Raw genomic sequence first — 27,709 nt, forward strand, 5'->3', positions numbered from 1 at the left:
GTGTAGATATGAGAGAAGTAATATCCTGGTAAGACTTGCTCAGTGCAGTGGAATGTTATAGCGACCATTTACAACGGACCTAAAAGTATAATCATTAACTTCCACTTCTTCTCCTCTGACCAGGAGAGGCCAACTCCAAGTTTTTGACTGAGCCACCTGTGCTGAAGCAGAGATATCCTTAAAACCTGACCTGTTGGTGGCCGTTGAGGACTGGAGTGCCCGGCGTTGCCTTAGACAAGTTATCACAGTAACATGCTTGCTGTTTAGTCTTTGACTTGAGGAAAATAAACTAGTAAATACTAAAGTGTTTTGTATGTCTGGGAGTTGCAGTGATGTACACCCTGAAATAATGTTACTGAGATTTAGTTTCACATATTCTGGTTATCAGTCATCATGTCCTCCATCTTTTGTCGTAAATATAGTAAACAACTTTAAAGTTCTTCTGAAGGAGGTGTTATCACATCATAATCTCTCTCATGCTTCATATCAAAGTAAAAATATCAAGAGGAAGATCTGCAAACACAAAATACCTATGGATGTAATTACACAGGTCCCCAAACCTGCGGTATCCCCCCCACTGTCACATGGCATATATAGTGGTTAAGCTGCAGACTTTCGGGGTACGGCAATGCAAGTAATCAGCCAGTGTCACGTTTAGCTTCCTATCACTTTATTACAGGGGTATACAGAATGTTTGCATGCTGCATTACACAGTTATACAGCTAACCCTGAGTCACGGAATATGCAACAATGAACTCAGCGCCCTTTCTTTATTTCACCAAACATTTAGACTTTCAATAAAAGAATGTTACGCACAGAAAATATCATTCAAAAAAATATCATTCAACTTCAATCTCCACATGTGTCCTACATTTTACTAAGAACTGCTAGAAACACTCACCAATCTCTCACTGATCACAAAACAGATCTACATTGCTACAGCACGTCTTACATTGTATCTACTAAAACCTAATACTCACAACTTTCATATGAAGAAATACTCCATGATGATTCACATTGTGAATTGTTAAGATACCAGTGAAATATCTCCCTTTTCTGTCATTAGTCTGCTTCTCTCCCTAATACCATCTTCCTTTGTGTATTGATATATTTCACTTTATGCACATGTGCTAGTTTTCTTCAGACCTCTGTTTCCTCTTCTAAACCGTTAGTGATCTCCCCGGAGACGTCCCTCTCAGGGAACACTTGGAGGGGAGATATCTGGACTTGGCACTCAGAGAATCGTTGCGTTTCCTGTATAGTATTAACTTGTGTCTGTGACTCACTTGCAGATATATGACTATGTAATCTGGATAATGTACAGTTCCTATAGCCATATATACTGGCGCCTAAGACAAGACATACAGAAATCACTGACACAGCAATAAAAATCACTGTTGAAACATTGAGCTCTTTAGTTTTAGAATAGACATAGTTAATGTCATTTGACTGGACAGGCGTGGCAACGTGAACCAGATTAGATATGTCTGATAGTAGTGACGCTTTATCCACTGTACGGACCCCGATATAGGCAATGGGGCCATTCTCCATAGCTATGTTTCGAGGTAGGAATGAGAAACTGTCCCTCCTGCCAGCATTCTGCGGTCTTAACGTACTCGTATCAATGACTGTGGCACTGCTAAAGTTCTCTCTTAGCTGCAGGGGACTTGTGCTCATCCGAATTTCATAACTCGATGCTAGAAGAAAATATAAATAAATATTATTTTCCATTGTACATTAATTACACCACTTAAAGAATAAGGAAAGAGATTTTAGGTTTCCCAGTTAAGGAAAATTATGTCCCTACATTTTTGCAAATAAGAATAACCTGTAAATTCTGTTTTCAATAAAAACAGATAAAATAACTATTATAAATAATAGCTAGGATAGTGAACGAATGGGTGTAACTGCAGAAACAAAACAGTGATCTACCATGCAGGGAGAGGTGAGGAGTGAGTGCAGACACAGTGTAGATGGCTTTGCTTTTGTATATAAAGTAAACTGTATGTACGTGATACTGTTTTTCTGGTACTATTCAGGACATAAAATGTCTGCAGGGAAGGAAGCGTTGCTAATAATTGTGGTAGTAGTGGAATAAAGCTTGTATACACCATTTTAACAAACTGACCATGTAAGGCCTCGTTTATAGAGGCAGTGACAGCGAGCGTGAAGCAAACAACAAGCCTCTTCTGATAGAGGCCGCCCATAGAGCGTGCAACCGCGCTAGCGAAGAAGCGCGACCGTGTGCGAGATTCTCGGCAAGACAAAGAATTTTGTCTTTGCCGCGCGACGGCCGGGTCACGTACGCGGTTCTGCCAATGAGGGCAAACTGCTCACGTAACATCACGGCCATGCCTCCGCCACGCCTCCCCACCGTGCACCACATCGCAATTGCATAGTGCGTTTTGCGCGAGCAACAGGCACAAGTGACATCACGTGTTCCATCGTGCGCGCAGCCACTATAAACGTGACCTTAATAACTCACCGATTCCCTGGTCATAGTTGTCTCCTGGTGCTGTCCATGACAACAGAACTTCACCATTATCCATTTTGGCTTCAAGGTCAACTATTTTACATGGAGGAAAAACATCCGCCGTTGTCTGGTACGGGACATTGGTCACAATGAAGCTTCCGGCAAAGACGGTTCTGCTAAAGCTTTCTACAGCGCTTTGGATCTCACCACTGACGAGAGGCCTAGGTGGATTCATTTTAATTGTACCTGTAAGGTAGAGAGAAATCACATTGAACTGAACAGCTGGTACAATGCAATCCAAGATATAGAGCAACGGCCAACTCCAGTCCTTACGGGCCATTAACAGGTCAGGTTCAGGATATCCCTGCATCAGCACAGGTGGTTCAATCAGTCTCAGTCATAATGAGGCCTGGCGTTGGCCACCCCTTGCTACAGTCTGTAGCGAATGCCTTCAGTATTTGAGGAGTCAAAAAAGAAAAGAATTCTTGAAAAAATGTATTTCTAGCATTTAAACAGGGTTGCATTTTGTTCTTGCTTTGTTTTGTGGCTCCTATAGGTCCTTTTCAGCTGGATACTCCTTTAATAACATGAAACACTATGAAAGCCAGGAAATACGCTTACAGTATTGCACTGCAGGTACATTGGACTGATATTGCCTTCAATTTCTGAGAGCTTTCTGGCCATTCATCACTTAATTACTTCCTGTACCTTCAACTCACCCTGACATTCCATACCAGGGCTCTTCCTGTAGGGACTGATGTGACATGAGTAAGAGTTTCATTTATGGTATGGTTACAGTTATGGTTTTCAGAAGATATATTTTACTTTGAAAACATACATGGAGATTTGCTACATGTTATTAGCATTAAAACGTTACAGATATATTTTAACTGCGCGTAGTGTTCTTACCATTTTCAATGTAACCAGGAATATACATGGCTTGGTTATTTTGCAAAGACATCTTTCTTGCTGTGTTTTTCCCCTCAACGTGAACTTTGATTGTATGTCTACCATTGTGAGTAAAAGAGAATATATATCTTGAATATACTCCATCGTCCTTGGCAACATCAGCACCTAAATATACACAAATTATAATGTCTAATTAAATATTCAACTAACATGTACAAATGCTTCATTAACAATAACTATATTACTGGAAATCACAAGTGCATTGTTGTGTCCGGTTAATGACAATCAGATAAAATGAGGGAGCTTCTGGATAGAAGCCAGGGATATTTTTTCGTGAAGAAGCATTCACAGTAAGAGTAATTGCCTTAAAAAGTGTCCCACAGGGAAAAGAAAGTGGTCATGTTTGTGTTGCTGGACGCATGACAATCGTACAAGGATAGAACATTTAGAAGTGTCTTGGATAAACACCCAGTATAGATGGAATGCAGTTTTTCAGGATTCACTGGAGACATTGTGTTGCCCGGTCAGAGACTGATGTAAAAGTGAGAGTCAATGAACAATTTTCTGCATACTTTACTACTCCTGTTCATCATAACTCTACATTTATTATAAGTCAAATAAAACAACTCAGGTAATAGTAAAATAAGCAACAAAGGATAAAACGTAGGCAGAAGAGAGGAAAACGACGAAAAATATATGCATAGTGCAATACAGAAATCATGATATACAGTTGACACATCTTTAATCTGTGTATTTCAGTAAAAACAGCTGAACCCTGTTATAACGTGGTACTCAGGGTCCACATAATGAGACCGCATTATAACCGAGATTGCGTTAAAAAAAATTTGGGGGGGGGGCAAACTTTAATAACACATTACGAGGCTGTGTCAGGCAGCGAGCATGCTGGGAGATGTAGTCTTTGAGTGTCAAAAGCCATAGGGGAAAGGACAGGCAACAAGAGCCCTATTTAAATAAAACACACACTCTCCCAAAGCTGATGAAGCAGGGAGAGAGCTGCAGATGCCGGGTAAGTCCTTACGGAACTCCTGATCGCGGCGGCCATTTTGTTAAAAAAAAACTTTTAAAAAAAAATAGGAGCCACGCTGAGACCACGTTATAAGCAGATCTGCGTTGTAGCGGACCGCGCTATAATATGGTTGAGCTGTACTTCAAACATTAACATAGTGCCTATATATTGAAAATTACATTGGCTTTATCTAGTGGTTAATCTGAAATTGGGCATTGTATCATTTAGTAAAAAATTATGAATTGAAAAATACATATGAATGCACTCTATATGTAATCTAGTTGGTATTCTGTAAGGCTAGGCTGAGAAATTCCCTGCATTAGTGAGTACATTGATAAGTCTGATGTTACCTGCACCATCATCAGCAAGGGTCAAGGTGACAGGATTTCCGAAGTCTGTTTCAATGACAGCTGTCACATTTACTCCGAGTATGGCGGAAAGCCCTTGTTTAACCTCTGCAAATACAATCATTGGACTTGGGAAAGTGACTGTATCTTTATTCATATCAGCAATGACCGTGACCGGTGGAATGATTTCAGATGCTGGTCTCGTGGTTACCATCATACTGAGAACCTGGCTGGAGTTGAAGGTGTTCGTTATTTTGTATGTCCAGGTCCCACCCTAGAGAACAGATGTCACTGAGTTATTTTACTGTCAGATCAGTGAGATATATTTCATGTTTTTTAGATACAGTATTCTGAGGATTTTCCGTAATCAAGACTAAACATTCTCAAATGTAACCATTTAGCACATTTTTCACAGGAATAAATCAAATGAGCTTTTCTTCTGAACCAAAACAAAATATATAAATAGTTTAAAGGAGAATATTTCACCATCTACTTGTCATATATTTGCATACATTTGGAAAGGGGAATCGTTCTTTTACAACCTGACAGCTGTAGTTTTATTTAGAGAAATACATTCACAACGTTGCTACATATTGGATTTCTAGGGATTTTAGAAAGTCATCAAAATGATTTTATAAGTAGTGTTTTAAATGAACGCTCTGTTTCTATTGATCAGTTTTCCAAAAGTTATTGAATTAAAATGTAATTCACTTTCAAAAATGAATGTAGTTTCCCCGGTCTAAAGAAAACACACGTCAACTATTATATGTCAAAGCAGATTGTGTTGTTCAACAAATAGAGTTACAAATGTTTGCAATTGGCTAATATGCTTATTCATGGTCAAGAGCAGTGGTCCCCCACCTTTTGTGGCACTCACCCCCCTAAGATAGCCCTCCAAAACCTCGCACCCCTCCCCTAAAAAGTGTGTATTATTGAGCACAAACGGACTTAAAGCAAATTAATTTCTTCCTAAATCATTAAATATTAAAATCAAAGACTAATTCCATGTTCATGTTAATAAATTGCATGTAATGCCTAAACCCAACTACCTGACATACAATACTTTTGCTTTTTGTAAATTAATTTAATTCCTCTTGGCGACATTTGGGGGGAACTGGCCTTGTATAAGCATCTTCTGCGCCCCCCAGGATCCTCATTTCGCACCCCAAAGGACTGAGTGCCAACACCCCTGGCTGGGAACCCCTTGTATAAAGGCTGGTGTAGGTGCAGGTCATTAATGCTCCCTTATGTTTGCAGAAACCTCTCTGCTATATTGCATGCAAATATAACATTCACCTATACACAGAGGCTAATATAACATTCACCTATACAGAGGCTAATATAACATTCACTTATACACAGAGGCTAATATAACATTCTCCTATACAAAGAGGCTAATATAACATTCACCTAGACACAGAGGCTAATATAACATTCACCTATACACAGAGGCTAATATAACATTCACCTGTCCTATACACAGAGGATAATATAACATTTTAAGGCTAATTTAAATCCTGTTTGGTTAAAAATAGTCTGTGTTTGTTCAAAACACCCTTTATAAAGGGGTATACGTGCCTGCTGACAGGCAAATCGAAAAATACCTGTGAAGTTCCTGGTACACGAAGATAAGCAACTTGTGAAAAGGAGTCATAGTCAAAATGTTCAGCGGTATAGTTATTCTCAGCGGGATCGTGAATAATAAAACGAGGCAATTCAGGGGCCTGCCAGGTGACTAAGAACAAGGTGTCATTCCCCACAGCACTGTCCATGTTCACAGAGCCAGTTAATTGATCCTCAGCTCCAATTAGTTCTGAAACACTTTGAACCTCTAAGCAATTAATGAAGATCACCAGTTAGTGTCGTCGATAGTTACAGTACATGCCAAATGCAAAAAAAGAACAGAATTTCTGATTATTACGCAGAATATTGAGGTGCCAACTACAACCCATGGGCCTGATCAGGGGAACAAGAGTTTGACCTTAAAGGTTTCTTTTATATACAGTATAGTTGCTAGAATTAGCTAATAAATGAATTAATCACAGAAAAGCCTCAGTGAGAGCTGTGGAATTCTAGCTCTAATAAATCTAATGCTGTTGACGCTAAAAGTCTAATTTACGTATAGTACATTCAATGATTTAATTAGATGAAAACGGGGATGACTTAAAATGTGGTTTTGTTCTTTAATAAATCTGGTTTATATCTTTGGAGCCAACAGAGTTTGATAAAATCGCAATGCACTCATCTAATAAACTCAGCAGGATTTCCTTAGTCAAGGCTCAGTCCTATATCACCATGGGTCAAAGTCCTATTACATAATAGTGGTACAGTGTCTGATTTCAGAAAAATCTCACTACAATACCTTATTCTATACACAGTAGTCTAAAGCAGCCTTTGGGACGTTTTGAGATTAAAATTCTCATTGGTGTCTATGGGGACTTTCTTCCGAAAACGTCCCAAACAGTCAATTCTGAGTATATTTAATTTACCCCTAATATTGTTAAAGAGAAATCCTTTATTTAAAAATAATAACTTTATTTCATTTCATACTTTCTCCTAACTACAGCATAGTGCATGGTATGCAGCACATAGGATTTTTACAGACACAGTTCCTGTCCCATAGAGCTTACAATCTAGGTTTTTGATGCTTGGGGCACCGGGAGGTTAGGTGACCTGCCCAAGATCACAAGGAGCTGATAGTGGGAATTTAACCGGGTTCCCCTGATTCTAACTCATGTTGTCACTCACTGAGCCGTTCCTTCAGCCCAGACAGAGTCCTGGGGCTGTGCCATGTTTAATTACACTTAGATCACTGTCTGCACCAATTTCGCTTTTTACAAAAACTGGTGCAACTGGTTTAGATGGCAAAAGCCAAGCTTAAATCAGCATTACTGTACCTTCCAAATCTCATCTTGTGTCGCTTTAAATAAATCAGTAAATCAGTTGTATAGAATTAAACAATACTTACAAAGTGTCTCCCCCCCCCACTCTTTATGCCATATTTAATTAGTTTTACAATATTATCCTGGGAACCCGGGGGAAGCAGGACCATCACTGATCGGTCATGGAAGAACCGATCAATCAACACCTTAAATTATTACATTAAAGGAAAGAAACTGCATTTATTTAAGAAAATGAAAAGAGCATTATTAAGAAGCTAAAAAATAAAACTAAGTGAACAGGGGTGATGTATTAAGGGAAAGTTGGAGCAGAACTGATGTTGTTTTCATCTTGTCTTCCCTGCAAGCTCGCGATTTGTGGAGTGCCAATAGGAGTTAGGGGGAGTTACATAACACACAGATTATGACGAGATGTATCAAACTCTGCGTTTTCGTGCATCCTTTTTTTTATCTTGTATTTGCTTTAAAAAGCACCCAGGTCGGAGGTGGCGTAAACTATTCTGGCTACAAATTTGCATCAAATGTAAGAAACATCTTTTTACTATTGGCTCAAACACAAGCAGCAATATTTCTAAATAAACTATTCACATTTTCTTAATGTTGATAAATATTACTCCCAAAGTTCTAAAGATGCTAAATGGAATTTAAGTTTAATTACCGAATCCTACTACTATATATAAAAGAGGGGGGGGGAGGAGAGAGAGAGAGAGAGAGAGAGAGAGAGAGAGAGAGAGAGAGAGAGAGAGAGAGAGAGAGAGAGAGAGAGAGAGAGAGAGAGAGAGAGAGAGAGAGAGAGAGAGAGAGAGAGAGAGAGAGAGAGAGAGAGATGGGGTCATCCTAAATATTTTATACACCACCTTTTTGTTTGATAAACTTACCTTAATAAACGGTTGCGCAATGTGTCCATTTGCAGGAAATATTCCACTGAAAGCACCAATTAAACTGTCTGACTCCATATTATCAGAGGCAAAAAACGTTAGTCCCCCTGGAACACAAAGCAATACTAAAATAGCAACATGTTCATTCCTATTAGAAACTATATACGCTTCTAACTAATAACCTATTCTAATTTGTTATTACTTTATATATTCCGCACAAGATTGATACAAGAGGATGCTAATGCAGACACAAGTATTAATATTACTATATCTCCAATTGTGATGGCTGTTTTGGGGAGATATATATATGTACTCCTGAACACTATGTGTTCGATATATTATAGTGAGTTCAGTGATTGTGACCCATTCTGTGAGATTGTGTTTATTACTATGTTTATACTCAACAGAACCTGAAATCAGGCTTAATATTATTTTCTTTGATAAATATTGTGTCATTTGTTGCACTAGTTTTGCCAAGACTGTGATAATTAACTCCCTATTTTTCTTTTTTAACACTATAGTGGTGCCAGATTTCTCTCTTTATTACCTATATGATTTTTGCGCTCTGCTGATAATCGGCTCCTATTTATCCTTCTTGTCTTTGTTATACAATCTTTCTTTTTTTGGCTCATTCCATGCATGTCTGGGTACGTGTTAAAGTAGCAAAAAGAATATGAATCACTTTTATCATGTGCTAGCCGTTTTAATATTACTCCTACGTTATTTTCATTTAAATAGGGTTGATGTAAGTTTTTAGTAGAAAACCGTTAGAATTTTGCCGTTTTAGTAGGCAATTTAGCAGAACTCATCAGTGATGAAGGTGCCGCCTGTTTGCACCGAAACGTTGGATGTGGCCATGACTTTCTTTAGTCATTAAATGACCTTTGTTGTTAACTATCGATTTCTCATTTTTTGTTGTGCTTGACTTAATATTTTGATGATCTTTACTCCTTGACCGGATTTTTTGTCTTAGCGCCCATCCTTGATATTTTTGTATTACTTTAGACCGATTACAGAGGCCTCCCAAGAGTCTGGACCTTACCCTCTTTTTTTTTACAGATTAGTTTTAAAATAAAAAAAAGGGTAACAACTACATTTCCAAGACCGTCATTTGCAGCAGCCCTGAATTGTTCCAATGATACACGGTGTTCTTTATCTCCATGAATGATGTGTACCTTTTGGGCTTCGTGGTGAAGGGATGAAGGGCAAATAATGTGATTTGTAGCACATATTTACTAAGTGGTGCTATGATATGAAACACTGCTGGGCAATAGAAGACACCTTAAAGCCCATTTTCTTAAATATGTAAAGTGTCAGCGAAAGTCAGCAGGTGTTTTATATTAACGCTTAGCAAGTTTCATAGGACCGCTTAGTCAATATTGTCCCAAGTATTTTTCCAATATGCCATTTATTGCCAACTGGGATGTAACTGGTTTTAGATTTGTTCTCACGTGTATATTTGTTATCACATTGGACATGCCGTTGTACACAGCACCGTAACACAAAGGATTATTATGCTATTTGTAGGTTTTGGTTGGGACTGTTGCAGCCAGAGTACATATCACAGTCGCACGCTGACCCCAGGGCTCCTGCCTTCCCACGTAGCGCCTGCAACGTTCTGCACTTAGAAGACAAAACATATGTATACAGAATACATTGAAGCAAACAATATACCTGTCAGTTCTGCTAAATGTTCCAGTTCTGGGTCAGCATTGGGGCCTATAGCAATGGTGTGAATAACAGAGCCACTCACTGACACATGGGAGAAACATCCCCGCAGGTTCCCATCTCTACCACTCGATACCAAGACCATTTCAGAGCCGTCTGCACTTCCCTCAAGGCTCTTAAGCACCTACAAGAAAGAAATGCCATCTATGCACATGCTATGTTTGTTTTTTCTTTTTTATACATTGCAATAGGAGGCATATTCATTTATCATTGTGATGTTTTTATATTAAATTGAAGATAAAGGTTTATTAACCATGCTTTTAGCGTCAGTGTCGCAGAGGAGATGTGCCAGGGATTGTTTATCAACCTGATTATATTTCAGCGCAAAGAGGATACGCCCAATCATAAAAATAAGCATTTTTTAGCTGTACAAAAGAATGTCAACTTCTATTTATGACTTTCTTAGTGATTACAGATATATTTCCCTGTGAGGGATTATGTGACACCACATTACAGATTTGTTACAAGACTCGATGTAACCTGAACTGACTGATCTGTGTTCACTTCCACATGAGAGATTGTGCAAAGAAGGCTACTAAAATAGTGCCTGGTGTGGCCAACTCCAGTCCTCAAGGGCCACCAACAGGTCAGGTTTTCAGGATATCCCTGCTTCAGCACAGGTGGTGCAGTCATTGACAAAAGCTGGCCTGTTGGTGACCTCTGAGGACGGGTGTTGGCCCTCCTGGAAAGATTAAAGAGCCCCTATATATAGCTTGGATGAAAGAAGGGAGAGGGGGACATGATAGAAACTTTACATAAAGGGTTTTAACACAAAGCGGGAAGCATACTTAAGCGAATGAGAAGTGCCAGAGCCAGACGTCACGCTCTAATGCTGGAGGGTGGCAGGCTCTGACGCTGGGGGGTGGCAGGCTCAGATGCTGGGGTGTGGCAGGCTCAGATGCTGGGGTGTGGCAGGCTCAGATGCTGGGGTGTGGCAGGCTCAGATGCTGGGGGGTGGCAGGCTCTGACGCTGGGGGGTGGCAGGCTTTGATGCTGGGGGGTGGCACGCTCTGATGCTGGGGGTTGGCAGGCTCTGACGCTGGGGGGTGGCAGGCTCTGACGCTGGGGGGTGGCAGGCTCTGATGCTGGGGGTGGCACGCTCTGATGCTGGGGGTGGCACGCTCTGACACTGGGGGGTGGCATGCTCTGACACTGGGGGGTGGCAGGCTCTGACGCTGGGGGGTGGCAGGCTCTGACGCTGGGGGGTGGCATGCTCTGACGCTGGGGGGTTGCAGGCTCTGACGCTGGGGGGTTGCAGGCTCTGACGCTGGGGGGTGGCAGGCTCTGACGCTGGGGAGTGGCATGCTCTGACGCTGGGGTCAGTGGCAGGCTCTGACGCTGGGGGGTGGCACGCTCTGACGCTGGGGGTGGCACACTCTGACGCTGGGGGGTGGCAGGCTCTGACGCTGGGGGGTGGCACGCTCTGATGCTGGGGGGTGGCACACTCTGACGCTGGGGGTTGGCAGGCTCTGATGCTGGGGGGTGGCAGGCTCTGACGCTGGGGGTGGCAGGCTCGGGAAATGCGAGGAAACACTTCTTCGTGGAAAAGGTGGTTGATTCAAGGAATAGCATCCCAGCAGAGGTGGCAGAAGCTAATATCTGACCATTCCTCCTCCTCTTACCGTGCTCCCCACAACTAGAACAGTCTGCCGGAGACTCTCACAGCCGCTACCTGTCTAAATTCTTTCATAACTAAAGCTGTCTCACATTTTAACCTGGTCTGTAACTGTTACATACGCCTATAAAATATATTATCTCTAACTGTGCATGCAATGTCTTGTATATAATGTATAACCCTGCTCACTTATTGAAAAAGAGAAGTCAAGGTTATCAGTTTACAGGAGGAGATATTAGATTTTGTTTGGATTGTTTGACAGGACACATTGATATTGATTGGTCTAAGGCTGACAAATACTTAAGTAAAAAGTATGATGCACCCGGTAAAGGGAGCAGCTTTAGTATATTTAGTTCTGAAGAGGCTGCACCCGCAGAGGGTGAGTTTGTCTGGAATGATCCCCGTACTGTTTCCAAAATGTGGGATCTGTTGCAGCAATATTTTTTTGATCAAGGAAAAATGTGGGTCTGATAATGACCATTAAACAAAAAGAGGATGAATCAGTTACAGATTTTTGCCGTAGATTATTGTAAGTTCTCCACATCTCTCCCCCAATAATTATGATCAATCCCTCCTATTAAGAATGTCCTAGACAATGAAATGTATTAGACAATAAGAAGAATGACGCTTCCTTTACAGCCCCAAAAATCTAGCACTCAGGCTAGTTCCCAAATCGTAATTTTCCAGTTGTCACTTTCTAGACACACAATAAGGGAAGTAAATTTCTCACATATATATGTGTTTTTTCTACGCTCGTTTGCCTATATAACCTGACTGTAACCGTTTAATAAACAGGAGAGTTTTTGACTAAGCTCACTGGTTGTCTGACTCAATCACTTCTCCTCCGAGCTCGTTGCTATCGTCGTCCTTTTCCTGTCCAGCGCTTTAAGAGTGGGGTAAAGCCTCCGGAGGTGGTCGATCCAAGTACGAGAGACGAATTCCTACGCAGCGCCGTAGAGAATTAGATATTTTCACTTATATAACTGTATTTGTAACCATGTATCTGTTATCTTAACTCTGCCCAGGACGTGCGTGAATATGAGCGGTAACTCTCACTGAATTATTTCATGGTAAAACATTTTATAAATAAATAAATATAGTAAGGGGGTTTACAAATGCTTGGGGTAAATATAAGGCTATATTAAATGGAAAAGAAAGCCAAGGATTAAAGGGGGTGTTTCATGTAGGAAAATGGTCAGACTGGGGGGTCCAACTGGTTCTTCTCTGCTGACAAATACTATGTTTCTATAAACACATTATCAGAAACTAAAATCCACAGGCCAGAGACCAAATGTCATTTCTACTTTAAGGCAGAAAATAAATGGGCGTTATCTGAGCTCACAATGTATTATTTGGATATATGTATTTTACCTGCAAACCTGACAATATTCCTGTACAGATAGATGTTCCTCCATTAGCCGCGTCCGGAAGATATGAAGTAAGATTTATTCGCACCGCGTCATTGACTATTTGACGTAGTGGAGTTTTGACTTCAGCGGTCTCGTTATATGTGACAATACCAACATAGGAGCCGGCTTCAACGACGTGGCGCAGGAAAATGGCTGCCGCTTGTTTTAGCCGACGGATCCGCTCACCCTGCGCCCAAAACAGTAAACAAGGCATCAGGATTCTTTAACACACATGTATGAACGCTGTCAGACGTGCTGTGGAAATGCTGTCAGACGTGCTGTGGGAACACTGTCAGAAGTGCTGTGGGAACACTGTCAGACGTGCTGTGGGAACGCTGTCAGATGTGCTGTGTGAACACTGTCAGACGTGCTGTGGGAACGCTGTCAGACGTGCTGTGGGAACGCTGTCAGACGTGCTGTGGGAACGCTGTCAGACGTGCTGTGGGAACGCTGTCAGACGTGCTGTGGGAACGCTGTCAGACGGGCTGTGGGAACACTGTCAGACGTGCTGTGGAAACGCTGTCAGACGTGCTGTGGGAACTCTGTCAGACGTGCTGTGGGAACGCTGTCAGACGTGCCGTGGGAACGCTGTCAGACGTGCTGTGGGAACACTGTCAGACGTGCCGTGTGAACACTGTCAGACGTGCTGTGGGAACACTGTCAGACGTGCTGTGGGAACGCTGTCAGACGTGCCGTGGGAACGCTGTCAGACGTGCCGTGGGAACGCTGTCAGACGTGCTGTGTGAACGCTGTCAGACGTGCTGTGGGAACACTGTCAGACGTGCCGTGGGAACGCTGTCAGACGTGCTGTGTGAACACTGTCAGACGTGCTGTGTGAACACTGTCAGACGTGCTGTGTGAACACTGTCAGACGTGCTGTGTGAACGCTGTCAGACGTGCTGTGTGAACGCTGTCAGACGTGCTGTGGGAACGCTGTCAGACGTGCTGGGAAAGATGCGGATCTGGAGTTCTCCTCCCAGTAACCAGCCTAATGGTTAATGTACAGTGAATCTGTTCCCAAGAGGGAACCCAGATCTCCTCACAAGTCAATCAGTATCTATACCAGGGGCGGGCAACTAAAGTCCTCAAGGGCCACCAACAGTCAGGTTTTAAGGATATCTCTGCTTCAGCACAGGTGGTGCAGTCAAAGACTGAGCCACTAATTGAGCCGCCTGTGCCGAAGCAGGGATATCCTTAAAACCTGACCTGTTGGTGGCCCTTGAGGACTGGAGTTGCCCGCCCCTAATCTAAATAGGTCAAAACTGTCTTCATCTTTCCAGCCTAAGCACCATCTTAATCCAGGTAACAGTGTGTAACAGTAACAGTGTGTAACAGTAACAGTGTGTAACAGTAACAGTGTGTAACAGTAACCATGTGTAACAGTAACAGTGTGTAACAGTAACAGTAACAGTAACAGTGTGTAACAGTAACCGTGTGTAACAGTAATAATAACAGTGTGTAACAGTAACAGTGTGTAACAGTAACCGTGTGTAACAGTAACAGTGTGTAACAGTAACAGTGTGTAACAGTAACAGTGTGTAACAGTAACCGTGTGTAACAGTAACAGTAACAGTGTGTAACAGTAACAGTGTGTAACAGTAACAGTGTGTAACAGTAACAGTGTGTAACAGTAACAGTGTGTAACAGTAACAGTGTGTAACAGTAACCGTGTGTAACAGTAACCGTGTGTAACAGTAACAGTGTGTAACAGTAACAGTGTGTAACAGTAACAGTGTGTAACAGTAACCGTGTGTAACAGTAACCGTGTGTAACAGTAACCGTGTGTAACAGTAACAGTGTGTAACAGTAACAGTGTGTAACAGTAACCGTGTGTAACAGTAACAGTGTGTAACAGTAACAGTGTGTAACAGTAACAGTAACAGTGTGTAACAGTAACCGTGTGTAACAGTAACCGTGTGTAACAGTAACAGTAACCGTGTGTAACAGTAACAGTGTGTAACAGTAACAGTGTGTAACAGTAACAGTGTGTAACAGTAACAGTGTGTAACAGTGTATAACAGTAACAGTAACAGTGTGTAACAGTAACCGTGTGTAACAGTAACAGTGTGTAACAGTAACAGTGTGTAACAGTAACAGTGTGTAACAGTAACAGTGTGTAACAGTGTGTAACAGTAACAGTAACAGTGTGTAACAGTAACAGTGTGTAACAGTAACAGTGTGTAACAGTAACAGTGCTGCTTAGCTGTGTTACAACAGTTTCCTTACAAAAATAAGCAGGTGTCACGTGACTATCTCCGCTGCTCCTTAATAAAATGTTTTAAAATCGCATTTTATTAATAGAATAGTACTACAACTCGCCAAGTAACAGCTTATTGTACAATTTCTAATACTAGAAAGTAATACAATCATTCGATGAACATGATATACATAAAAAGGCATGATGCCGTCGTGAGATTGTAATGTATTTAACATGGGGGCAGATATATTCAGACTTTCTTGTGATGTGCTGATAAAGCTGTGTATTACCGCAGTATTAATCTTATAGGGATCCATGTTATAGAGATCCACGAAGCAATGAGCGAAACACTGCGTGCTCATTTGCATGTCATTACCCAGGATCCCTGGCTGCACTGGAAACACTGAAGGCTAAGAGATAACGGGGAAGGGCAGGGTTACAGGTCTGTATGAGATGGGAATGTGCTCACAACGTGGGATTTTTAGTTACTGTGACTTTCATTTGGAAATATTAATATAATATTTATATTATAGCAACAGTAACGGAGAGTTTCTCAAATAAATCCTGTATTCTTTAAAAACTGAGTGTAAATAATAAGTAGTGTTACTCTGTTTGCAAATAGAAAGGTAGTGGTACTCTTTACCTCTTATTACATTACACCTTGAGCTCTCTGTGTATATACACGTGCACACAAAATATTGGACATTGACTCTGATTTAATAACTAGTAGTAACATAGTAACGATAGCAGTGATTACCTCGGCCATACTTTGAGAAGCATCCAGAACCAGGCAGATCGCCCTGCCCCTGCTCTGCAGCAGTGAGAAGGAGGGCGGGGGAGGAGACGCAGCGCCTCCCATTGGAAGAGTAGAACGAAAGTCTGCAGAGCTCCTAATGACCTCCCAGGAGCTGCGGTAGCTGCACATTTTATTCTGCATATTGGGCGCTTCGCGATCATGGTCGTTTTCCGAACAAAATTCAACAACCTGGAAGTGGTAGATTTTGTTTAGATGTTATATTCCGATGTCTGTCAATAAAATCACCGGGGGATCAATGGTTATATTATTTATTTACAATGGTTATTTTAATATCACATTCTGCTTTCTTCAGACCCTCAGTAGCAGGGCTGGTGGTGTTATACACACAAAGGTCAGGCTCAGATTGTAATGTGGAATATGCAAAAGTACTGTATGTACTTTCTTCGGCTAATAGGCTCCTATAGAGGACAATATGGATTGCGACTTTTTAACTAATCAAATTGCATTAGCGCTATGGATGTTATTTGCACTTGTAAATTATATTTCATATTTTTTTTGCAATTTGTAAATCGCCATTTTTTTAGTTTATGGTTGGCAAATATTTCACAGATCTATTTAAAGACTTTTCTTAATGATATAAATTGTTTTCTAGGTTATTCTGTGCCACTGTTATGTACTGATCAACCGCAATGCAGTCTGGGAAAGAGCAAGAGAGTGCTGAAGCTGGAATATCCTGAAAACCTGACCTGTTGGGGGGGCTTGAGAACTGGAGATAAGCCCCCTGTATTAGAGACTAGGGAAGGAGTAAAGTATTTAACTTATTAAAGAAAATGTCTTGGAAACATACACCATTGAGAGGTAACTCTAATTGTACTACTTCAGGAGTGGGGAACGTCAGGCCTGAGGGCCGTATAAGGCCCTCGAAATCATTTGGTCTGGCCCTGCTAAGGCAACTGCTATAACCGGGGTCGCGCTAATTTAAAAATAAATGGCCGCCGCGCGCCCAATCGGGAGGAGGGATGAGGTGGTGTGAGGCGCCGGCAGCCCTACAAGATCCCCAGCAGCCACCGTACTAGCCCCAGCAATCCCCCAGCAGCCACCGTACTTCCCCCGCAGCATTCCCCGCACTTCCCCCATGCTTCTCCAGCAGTTACCCCAGCATCCGCCCTACACGATCCCCCCAGCAGCAGCAGCAACTACCAGAGGTAGGGGGGCGGGGTTCTGTGTGCCTGCTGTGTGCCTGCCTGTGTCTGTATGGCCCGCGAACGATGTTATAAATATCCAAATGGCCCTTGGCAGAAAAAAGGTTCCCCACCACTGTACTACTTCCTGGTAAAACATTGTATAAATAAACAATACAGGCTGCCCCAATTCTCCTTATTTTTAAAGTGCAACTTAATGGAATAACCGAGTTCAAAAGTTCCATGTATTCTTATGTATTCGATGCATTTTTATATTACTTACAGAAGATAAACCTTGCATGTACATTATGGATGCTTTTGCTTTTTGAGTAGTATTATTAACTAAAAACATACATCCTTCTTGCAGATTTCCTGTCTGCGGGTCAATCACACAATCTCCATCAGAGCAGGACCTTCTTTTACAAACGTACATGCCAGAAAGCTCAGCAGAACATCTAGAAAAAAATACATCACTGAAAAATATATAAATATTTAAACAATTCCTACTGCTGAACAATAGAAGTTTTTTAATCAGATTCTCATGCTATAACATGGCACATATATAAGCACTGGGGATACTGGATATTTTTTTTAACTATATCAGTAACAATTAGTACTAATTTGGGAAAATGTAAGTAAGTAAAGTACCATGCAAAACTGTTTGTACTAATTTTGTAGTAAATATTTAAGGATGGACATGTTCCTGACTTCAAAATCTGAACTTTGGAGGTTCGACCCCCGGTTTGATTTCTGAAGAGTGAAATTCGAGAAAAAAGTTGGCTACAATTCGCAAAACGTTTTGATTTTTTGTCCTTTTACAATAATCAAAAATAAATCGAGTTTTTTATAACAAAACACATTTAAAAAAAAAGCAAACACCAATGAACATGTCCACTCTTATTATATACTATAAATAAATATTATAAAATATATGCAAAAACTCATAGCTCCACATATTCAAATAGGGAATATATTATTAAAGGATTACAATTTGCAATTAAATTGGATTGATTCTAATTTACATGGTATTCGAGTAGATAACATTTCCTTTCAGGGCTTATCAATATAGAGAATCACATTGATGTAATGTATTTATATACTTTTCCATCATGCATTTTATTCACCAGGGTACGTAAAATCATGATATTCACAATATAGCGTATTTAAATGTTTAGTACGAATAATAAAAGCGGCTGGAGGAGGTCTCCCACACATTAAAAAAAGAAAGTGTTAGGCTTGTTAACTATATTTTAACTGATATATAAGCAAAACCATTACCTTGTTGCTTTAATCTTATTTTTAATTGAAACAAAGAACGGTATTTCATAATTATATTCATCAAATACTCCCCATCGAAGGTGAGCCCATTCATGGACAAAAACTCTCCCTGCCAAGAAAATAAAACACAAACACAACAGCATTTTAAATGTCAACTTCTTTGTATACAGATGTGTACAACATTATTCTTTGATCGATATTAGGGGGTAGAACGGTAATTGGTAGAAATACATATATCTGCTTAAATTCTGTACATTATTTTTCAGATACAAATCCCTTACCACGTGATCCATAAACAGAGAGCAGATTGTCGTCAGTTAAGAAATCGGTAGAAAAACGAATGTATTTCCCCTTTTTCCCACACCCTTCATATTGCAACGTGTATGGATCATTTCCATAATGTATGTTTGGATTGGTGACAATTACACTTGCCTGAAAAATACGAATCATTTTGTTAGTATCTTAAATATGAATTCAGTAAATAATATATACATCAATAATATTTGTTTAAAACTTACATTAGGGTTATTTTTCTGGGGGGGGGGACTCAGTAATTTGCATTCACAACGAAGGACATACAGGAACATATAAGGCACACATCTTATTATTTTGAGGGCTATTATTAACTATTCATGTGGAGGATAGGCGGAATGTTCTCCGTAGCTACACAGAATTACTATGGGTCCCCATAGTCAGAAGCTATTACTACACGGCTGGTGACACGAAAGAGCTGCGCGTCGATTTTGTTATGTGTATATGCACAGTGTGCCTAATGTAAGTGCAATGATTGTTGCTTTGATAAACACTTAACTGGTACATGCATTGTATTTATATTTTTCTCCCTGTATGTGGTGTTATCTGTGCTCCCCACAAGCTTCTCTCCACCTTTCTATGACAGGAGCACTGGATCTCCTCCACAGAGGGTTGAGCAGTGAAGTTCACCATTTTATTTATTTTTTATCACATATGAGCACTTTTGTATAATTGTTCACAGTGCTATTCACAGTTTTTTCTCTATTTAGAAGCGCCTCACATTTTTTGTTTTACACTTGATAATGGTTGAAAGGCAGGGTGCAGACCTGTCTCAGACATGTGAATGTTTTCACAAGTGCTACATTTATTTGCTATATGCTTTACGGTGGAGGGTTTTATGTCACCTTTTTCACCCACCATAATACACACATATGTATATGTATATGTATACATACATAAATGCCATATACATTTTAAGTTATGGTGGGTGAAAAAGGCAACGAAAAACCTCCACCGTTGGCATATAGCCAATAAAGAATATCACTTGTGAGCACATTCACATGTCTTAGACAGGTCTGCAACCCTGCTTTTCGCTATTATCACCCAGCATACAGTGCTTCCACTGCAGCAAGGGATTCCGGGAAATGACATACAAATGAGCACACAATGTGTTACGTTATACCTGGAATATCCATTTACATGGAACCCATATAAGCAAATGCTCTGCTGTTCACACACCTTTTAAGCACAGCATGGGATTATATGCGAAACCATCTAAAATATATATATATATATATATATATATATATATATATTCCTATTACTAGTTCTTCTTGCTGCTCAGACTGTGCTTTGTTTTCAATATTCTTAAATCAGCAAAGTAAAAACACAAGATACAAGATGGAAACCTTACACGGCCCTTCCCCTTATGGTTCGGAGACTTCTATTTTGTGCTTATTGGGCCTCTCTGTCTAGAAAAAGGGCAGCAAGTTCTCCTAGGGCACCCAAAACCCAGGCACCAGCCCCGGATACCACTAATGCAAGATAATGAATAGCTTCTCTGCATGGGAACAGCCTACGCGATGGGGAATGGGTCGTAGACCTGAAACATGCATTGTAACTAGTGTACATGAGAGCGTTCATATGAAAAGATTGCGAAAACTTCTCCTTCAAACCACAGCTATTAACGCAATAAATGTGCAGCAACAAAGTGTTTATCAGAGCTTTGAATTGATATTAAATACCTTTTCATACGCTTCCTGCCTGGGTCTCTGATAATTGCTGGGTTGCCAGGTTGTAGGTATCAGAATTTTCACCTCTCTATAATAGAATCTCCTCTTGGTGGCATGAAACAGGAACAGAGATGCTTCAGTTACCATATTCTGAAAAAAGGCGCAGATTACTAAAAGCGTATTACTAGTAATAGATCTTTATTTAAAGTGGTTTATGGTTAAAGAAAGTTAAAATAATATTAATTCAAGTAATTGAAGCAGGAATCCCTTTTTTTTTTTTCAAACCCCCCTTTTTAATTTAAAGGATTTGAACCTAAAACGGAACTTTTTAAGCTTTGGAGAGCTCCCAGATCTTGAAATGTTTAGCAGGGAAGTTACCATTGTTTCTACCTAATGTAGCGGGGTCCCCGTTACCTGCCCAGAGGAGGGGGAGCTGCCCTGCATTGGCCCACTGGTGCCCTGGGTGGTTCGAGGTTCCGTCGGATCGGGAGCTAGGGAGAAAATTGCGGCGGCCATCTTGTGGTTGGCGAGGCATGCATCTCTATGGGACTCTGTGCTGCTGTGGCCATTTTGGGATTGGCGACGCCGGAAGGGAGGGCTTTTGGAGGAGGATTTCCTCTGCGGACTGAGAGCCCGCAAATCAGTCCTGAAGGAGCCAGCAAGGAGGGCGGACGTATCCAGGGAGCAAGTAAGCCCCTGGACTAGGCCAGAACTGTGTCCTAAAGCCCCAGTTAAGCCCCTATCCCAACTAAGAGTAGAATTGTAGGGAAGGCCCTAGATAGGGACCCTCCCTCCTAGAGATCAACAACCCATGCCACCGCGCCGTCAGACTGACGTCCACGCGGCGACCTGCGGCCTTCAGGCGAGACCGCACCTGACCACCACCTGTAAGGCGTGAGGGGATTTTTGCAGACCCCACATCGTGGGACCACGAATGCAGCTCTGTTAAAGGAGGATCCCCCTAATTCCCTGGTCGTAGTCAGGAAGGTACTACCGTGCACCACCACACTTCAGGGAGGGTAGCGCTACCTTCACACACATTGGGGTGCCTGGGATTGGAGGAGGGACATTGGGTCACCACACTGGTACTAGTGTTATCGTATTGTGTGCTGTAGTATTTGCCATGCTGTGGGACCACAGTAAAGACAAGTTATATAATATCTGGTGGGATATTGTTTATTGCTGAGTATAGTGTTTCCTATGCGGTGTAATCACGCTTACGCTGGGATCCTCATAGGTGGAGGCGCTGCCCCACGAGATATAGCACCCCAGGCTTCCCAGAGTGGAGGCTTTGGTCTTCTGTGAGCCTCGCAGGTAATAGCAGCACGCGTTATCTCCCGCGGAATACCATTAGCATAGGAAAAGGGGGTTACACTAACAAGGAAAGCAAAATGGCTGTTTAAATCTTGCATGTCCCATGAGCCAATAGGATTCGAAGAATGTCATCCATTGCAGCTTCCTATTGGCTAGCCGTTTAAATCCCCAGGAGAAAACAGCAAGTAATGCCGGTAAGTTCACTGGTAAGTAGCTCTGGATCCCCAGGGGCCACAGACCTAAAAAATAACGGGGTTCAGCTCTGGGGAACTAACCGGTTCCCATCATGTACAAATTAGCGGGATTGCAGCTTTAAGTAAAGTAGTGTTAAATACTTAAATGAACTAAAGTAATTAGTTATTTAAATCTGTAAATTTAAATACAGAATGCAAATACCTTGATGCGATAGCACTGACGGGGTACACAATGTGACAGAAACAATGAGTCCCTGTATCAAAGAGCGGGCAACATCATTCTATGGAGCATGGGGCATGGAAAAGGAGTCATTCGCTTAAGGTCACAAGAAGCAAGAGGCCCTGGGTTTCCAGCCCATGCATTGCAAATCCAGTCTCTTTACCACAAGGCCTTTATACTCCTGTGTACACTGTGATAGCTGTGTTCCACAATATACTCGTTATTAAGGCAGTTTTACATGAGTCATAGACCTTACACAATATTAAATTACATTGAAATCTGAGTCAATGCAGTTACACCTAGAAATTGTTGCAAAAGATAGATATAACAATACATTATACATTGGTAGTATATTGTATATTGGTAATGTACTGTTCCCCCTGACGAAGTCTTAAGGACGAAACGCGTAGGGTGTGTTTTGGAGTTCATGTGCGAGAACATTCGAATCTTGTATGTTTTTTATTGTATGCCCGATCATACAAACTGGAACTTTTAGCTCCTTATTGGGATCGTAGCCAAAGCAGAGAGTCCCCACTGAGAGAAGCCACAGCCAAACCAGGAGATCCTTGTGACGTCACAGTTCACGCGAGACCTCGTGAGCAGAGAGGCCGGAGTGAGGAAGCGCAGGGAGCGCATACATTGTATCCGGTACACGGAAGGTACCTATGTATGCGTCGGCCCCTGCAGCACATGGTGGGGCTCCCATATCTTGCTGGGACGCTGCAATCATTGTTTGCGATTAAGATTTATCTCACACATGCTCTTGTTCCTGTTATGCTTGTGAGTGCGTAATTTATATTTTAATCAGTCCATTTTCGTTTTGATGCCTTATTACACTATGAGTGCGCCTGTTGTTCGTTTGTTTTTTCCCTATATATCCTTGAGAGATTGGTGGTCCCCTTTACATGCTGCAGAGACTCCGAAGGACAGTGTTTCTGGGACTGGACTTTCACTTCGTATTGTATATTTTACATATACTTTTTGTAATTATCTTATTTTTCAGTATTTTATTTTATGTTATTTGTATAATCTTATTGTCTCCCAACATCATCGGTCTTATACATTTACCTCACAGTTTTTAGTACATATTTGTATTGGTTGGGCACTGGAAGGCGCTCCTGCTTTATTTTTATAAATATATATATATATATACAGAATAACAAAGCTTAATTTGGGCTTTTTAGAAAATATGTTTCTACATTAAAAGCGCATCTTACAACAAACGTCCCTTAAACGTATCAGCTGGAATAGAGCACTGGAGTTGTCTGGGATGTGATACTTTGTATTGGGCCCATTCTCTTTATTGTCAACTAATGCTGTGGAAAATACCAAAGGAAATGTTGCTATTTCTAGAAAATAAAAACATGTAAACACTTCAATTTCTTACCTTAATATTTGTAATAATTTCCAGGTTTTCCGGTACTTGTGGGTTAATTGCAAGAACTATATTTTCGTACCCATTGTCCCTCACCCGCACCTTTGATGCAGTAAATGCATGGCAATGGAGGGCTGCCACGAACACCAAGCTCTGGAAAGGAATGGTTGCCGACATCTTTCCTGGGAGCTGTCATAGTGCTCAGGTTATGGGAATTATTGCTTCTTCCTGTTGGGATTGTGTTATGAGGGCGTGTTACTGTCAGACAGATTTAAGCAGACCGGTTTGGGAGTTGTCATGCTTTACCCTTCTGTATACAGGTGGCCTTATTTATAATCCTAACTTCCCTGTCCATCTATTTCCACTTTATGATAACCTGATGCATGTGAGATTATTGTACCAATTATGCGCCTCTAACTCTTAAATGTACAGTATTTTTTTTAAATGTATATCAGTAAACGTGTATAAAACATGTGACAGTAAAGACATGTAACACATCTCTCTCCCCCACCCCTCCCAACCCCCCGAAGGGAGATGTGCTGGTTATATGGTGTTCTGGTGCTGTGGTGCTGACCTGTTCGTTCCCAAGAGGCTGAATCTCCGCGATTTAGTAGGGAGCTTGGGGTACAGTATTCCTTGGGGTGGTGGTGCAGCACCTCCATCCTTAGGGGCTCTGCCATAGGCAGAGAGTCATCCCCGCAGGAACTTCCATAGAGCAGAGTAATAATTCCGGAGTACCAGTAACAATTCAACCAGGTTTATTGGGGTTCTCACAGCATAGATCACACTGTCCTTCTCATGCAAGAGAGGTATATCCTCTGCACCTTGCTTAACCCAGATAGATGCCACCTCGCAGCTTGCTTTTGTTCCATTGTGAACATATCCTGGCCCAGGGGTATCCTCCCTTCCCTGGGCAGGACAGGACTAGGCCCCCCAGGGACTTGAGGCCCCCAGGCTAGTCTGAACACTCTCCCCACCCCCTAAGGGGCAAGGCAGGACTCCACTAGCCCAGGGCTAGAACTGGAACAGAACTCCTCAAAAAGGGCCGACCCCTACCTTTTATACCTGGGGAGGGGTTAATCCCTGTGTCCCAGTATCTGGGGAGGTCTAGAATCTAGATGACTTCAGGCATCACACCACTATACATGTGACCCTGCTTGTATCCTCCCAGGCAAACAGGGCCTGCAACAGAAACAACGTGTCTCTTTAAGAAGACAACTCAAATGCCATTCCATGTGATAGGGAATTAACCCTAGCACTGCCTGCTATTACCAGGACTTACAAGGACTAGGTCAGAGAAATATAGCCAGGGGGCTACAAACATATTTTTTTGTAATGCCCTGTATGTTAAAAATAAGCAAATACAATCTACTGCATCTATATGGAATGATGCTGATCCAGGGAGTAAAACCGGGGTTTTTTGTCCGCCTTCTTCTGGATCAATATACTGTAAGTACAAACATAGGATAAGTATCTGTCGTCTAAATTGAGCATAGGTTGAACTTGATTAACTTTTTTCAACTTTTTTCAACTAAGTAACTATGTAACTAAGTAACTATCCATACCATTTAACTCAATTTATACTCAGCAGTATAGATTGCCCATAAATCTGTTAGCAAGGTTCCAGAAATACACTTTAAATTGTTAAAAGCAGAAATCCTGTGTTTTGTATTTGATTTTGTTGCAGACAGTAATTGAGGCAGAGGGTTCTGTGGTTCCGAACCTTTCCGTGCTTTGGACACCCCAGTTCCCGGGATAATCTCTGATGTACTCACTGGTACGGGTGCTACTGGGAAAACAAGATGGCCACCAATTCTCACGAAATTCACAGGCAAAATCTTGCTGGATTCGTAGTGACTTTCTATTGGTTGGCACTGGCAGTTATGCTGAGTTCTCCATGAGAAACACTGCCACATAAGACAGTAATTATCTCGGGAGTCGGGAAATCAGTGCGGTTTGGCACACAGACACCCTGGTTGCAATTATGTGAATGTAAAAATATGAAATAGTTACTTACAGTATGTACATTCAACTGTTTTTTTTTTTTTTGGAAGATAACTTAATTTACTTTTTTCTCAACTTAATTTTTATTTGTTTTCTCCCAAGAAAAGTGTACATTGTATTGTATGTCTTTATTTATATAGCGCCATTAATGTACATAGCGCTTCACAGTAGTAATACATGTTGTAATCATATAAATAACAGATCATGGGAATAAGTGCTTCAGACATAAAAGTAACATTAAGGAAGAGGAGTCCCTGCTCCGAGGAGCTTACAATCTAATTGGTACATAAACCATCACAGTACTGGGGAGGACGGGAGGTGTACAGAAATAAAGAGGGGGGCTGGGAATAGGGGGGCAGGGTACCTCTGCATCACAGGGTGCAGAACATATGAATTTTTATAAGAGCCGTATACAAACTACATATGGGAAAACACTTAGAAATCCTAACATACGGGGTCTGAGAGCCAGCACTGCTCCACTTAATTTACTTTTTGTTTAGTAAAATGATTACTGTACTTGTTAATTAAAAAACCATAAATATGACATTTGTATCGTTCATTATGTTTAACCATTATTCCTCTATTTCCGTGTTTCTGTGATTCTTCTATCTGTAAGCCTGTTATTATAATACACATTGCCGGCAGTCCGGCTTCCTCTCGCAATATGAAGGTTCTGCCGCCGAACTCCGCCTCTCCCTTTGCATTGCAGACTCTGCGTATTGTACTGTAGCTTTATTTCTCAAGCAGTGGGGATTTTTTATAGAAATACCCTTTCCAAATCATAGCTGCAATTCATGTTGCGGTTCTTGCTTCTTTTTTCTGTTTGTTTTCTTGTTATAGGTTAGAAGCAGGGGGTCTCCGGAGATGAAACCCATTTATTTCAGCTCTGGCCCCCTGCTTCCAGAGAATAATGATTCATTATTGCTGCTGCTGTTGATCGCCTCATTATTTTGAGCACCTAGTAACATTACAGGTAACCTCATAGAGAAAAAAGAAACAAGCCTTCCATATTTTAATAATAATTTATTCATTGGGATATAGTGGCACTGTGTATGTTATCTCACTGACGATTCCTTTTCCCTCCCACTGTGCTGATCATCCCCCTCTTCTACGGTGATCCAATTGCAAGCCAGAATATATCCGCACCCTCCACACATCCAATTGAGGATACCTGTGGGAAACGCAGTTACGCGCAATGAAACTGTGCATGCACGAAGAAAACGGACAGACGGCAAAGACAAGGCATGAGGAGAGGGGATCAGGCCAACGTACGATGACGTCAAGAGGTCTCGCTAGAAGTCGGAACCAATCGGGAGCCACGTCAGATGGAAGGACCATCATGATGACGTCAGCGTGACCGGATGGTGAATGGACGCGCACACAACACGGAGGGACAGCTGGAGATCAATGCGGGGGATAATTGGGGGGTGATTATATTAAGTCTATTCACATGTTTATTGACAACTTATACTGGACCTTTTTCATTTCTCTACATGCCAGTCACTTGAAAAAATCCTCTTAGAAGGATGAAACGTCGTACTTTGCTGCTGTTATGATATATTAAATCTTTTGGAAATCCGTTTATTGCGAGTATTTTACCAAATGCTACTGGTGTGCAGCTTGGCTACTTATTATTATTTTACCAGGAAGTGATATATTGAGAGTTGTGTTGTACCGGGTCCATTTAAAAAAAGAAACGGGTAACAGGTACCCGGGCAAAATGAAACATTTTACTCGGCCGGTTACCCGGACAGCACTTACCTGCAGGGACGGAAGACCGGTGAGGAAGACCGCGGCGACATCTGGGACCAGCAGCTGAAGTCCTGGTGGCGGTGGCATAAGCTGAAGGTCTTCTTCATCCGGCAGGAGCAGCAGGAACAGAGCACGAGCTGATGCCTGTGTGAGCCGGGGAAGTAAG

At 41.5% G+C, this 27,709-nt stretch overlaps 1 protein-coding gene across 3 annotated transcripts; it reads right to left on the reverse strand.

Annotated features, from left to right (window-relative positions):
* Positions 1-663: 663 nt before the first annotated feature.
* CLCA2 (chloride channel accessory 2) lies at positions 664-24,018 on the reverse strand. 3 transcript variants are annotated; one of them, XM_075615618.1, is made up of 14 exons: positions 23,800-24,018; positions 20,697-20,834; positions 18,981-19,131; positions 18,700-18,808; positions 17,705-17,876; positions 16,241-16,468; positions 13,249-13,473; positions 10,209-10,386; positions 8,535-8,641; positions 6,361-6,585; positions 4,760-5,030; positions 3,383-3,547; positions 2,486-2,719; positions 664-1,697 (listed from the first exon to the last, which is right to left on the reverse strand). In XM_075615618.1, exons 1-14 carry the CDS (start codon positions 23,962-23,964, stop codon positions 1,141-1,143), a joined length of 2,925 nt encoding a protein of 974 aa, XP_075471733.1. In that variant the 5' UTR covers positions 23,965-24,018; the 3' UTR covers positions 664-1,140. The 3 variants fall into 3 exon arrangements, with proteins under 3 accessions (XP_075471733.1, XP_075471734.1, XP_075471735.1); XM_075615619.1 differs by lacking the exon at positions 23,800-24,018 and adding an exon at positions 21,099-21,229; XM_075615620.1 differs by lacking the exon at positions 23,800-24,018 and adding an exon at positions 21,075-21,194.
* Positions 24,019-27,709: the final 3,691 nt, after the last annotated feature.

Source organism: Ascaphus truei, chromosome 10 (assembly GCF_040206685.1).
Source record: "Ascaphus truei isolate aAscTru1 chromosome 10, aAscTru1.hap1, whole genome shotgun sequence".
NCBI lineage: Eukaryota > Metazoa > Chordata > Amphibia > Anura > Ascaphidae > Ascaphus > Ascaphus truei.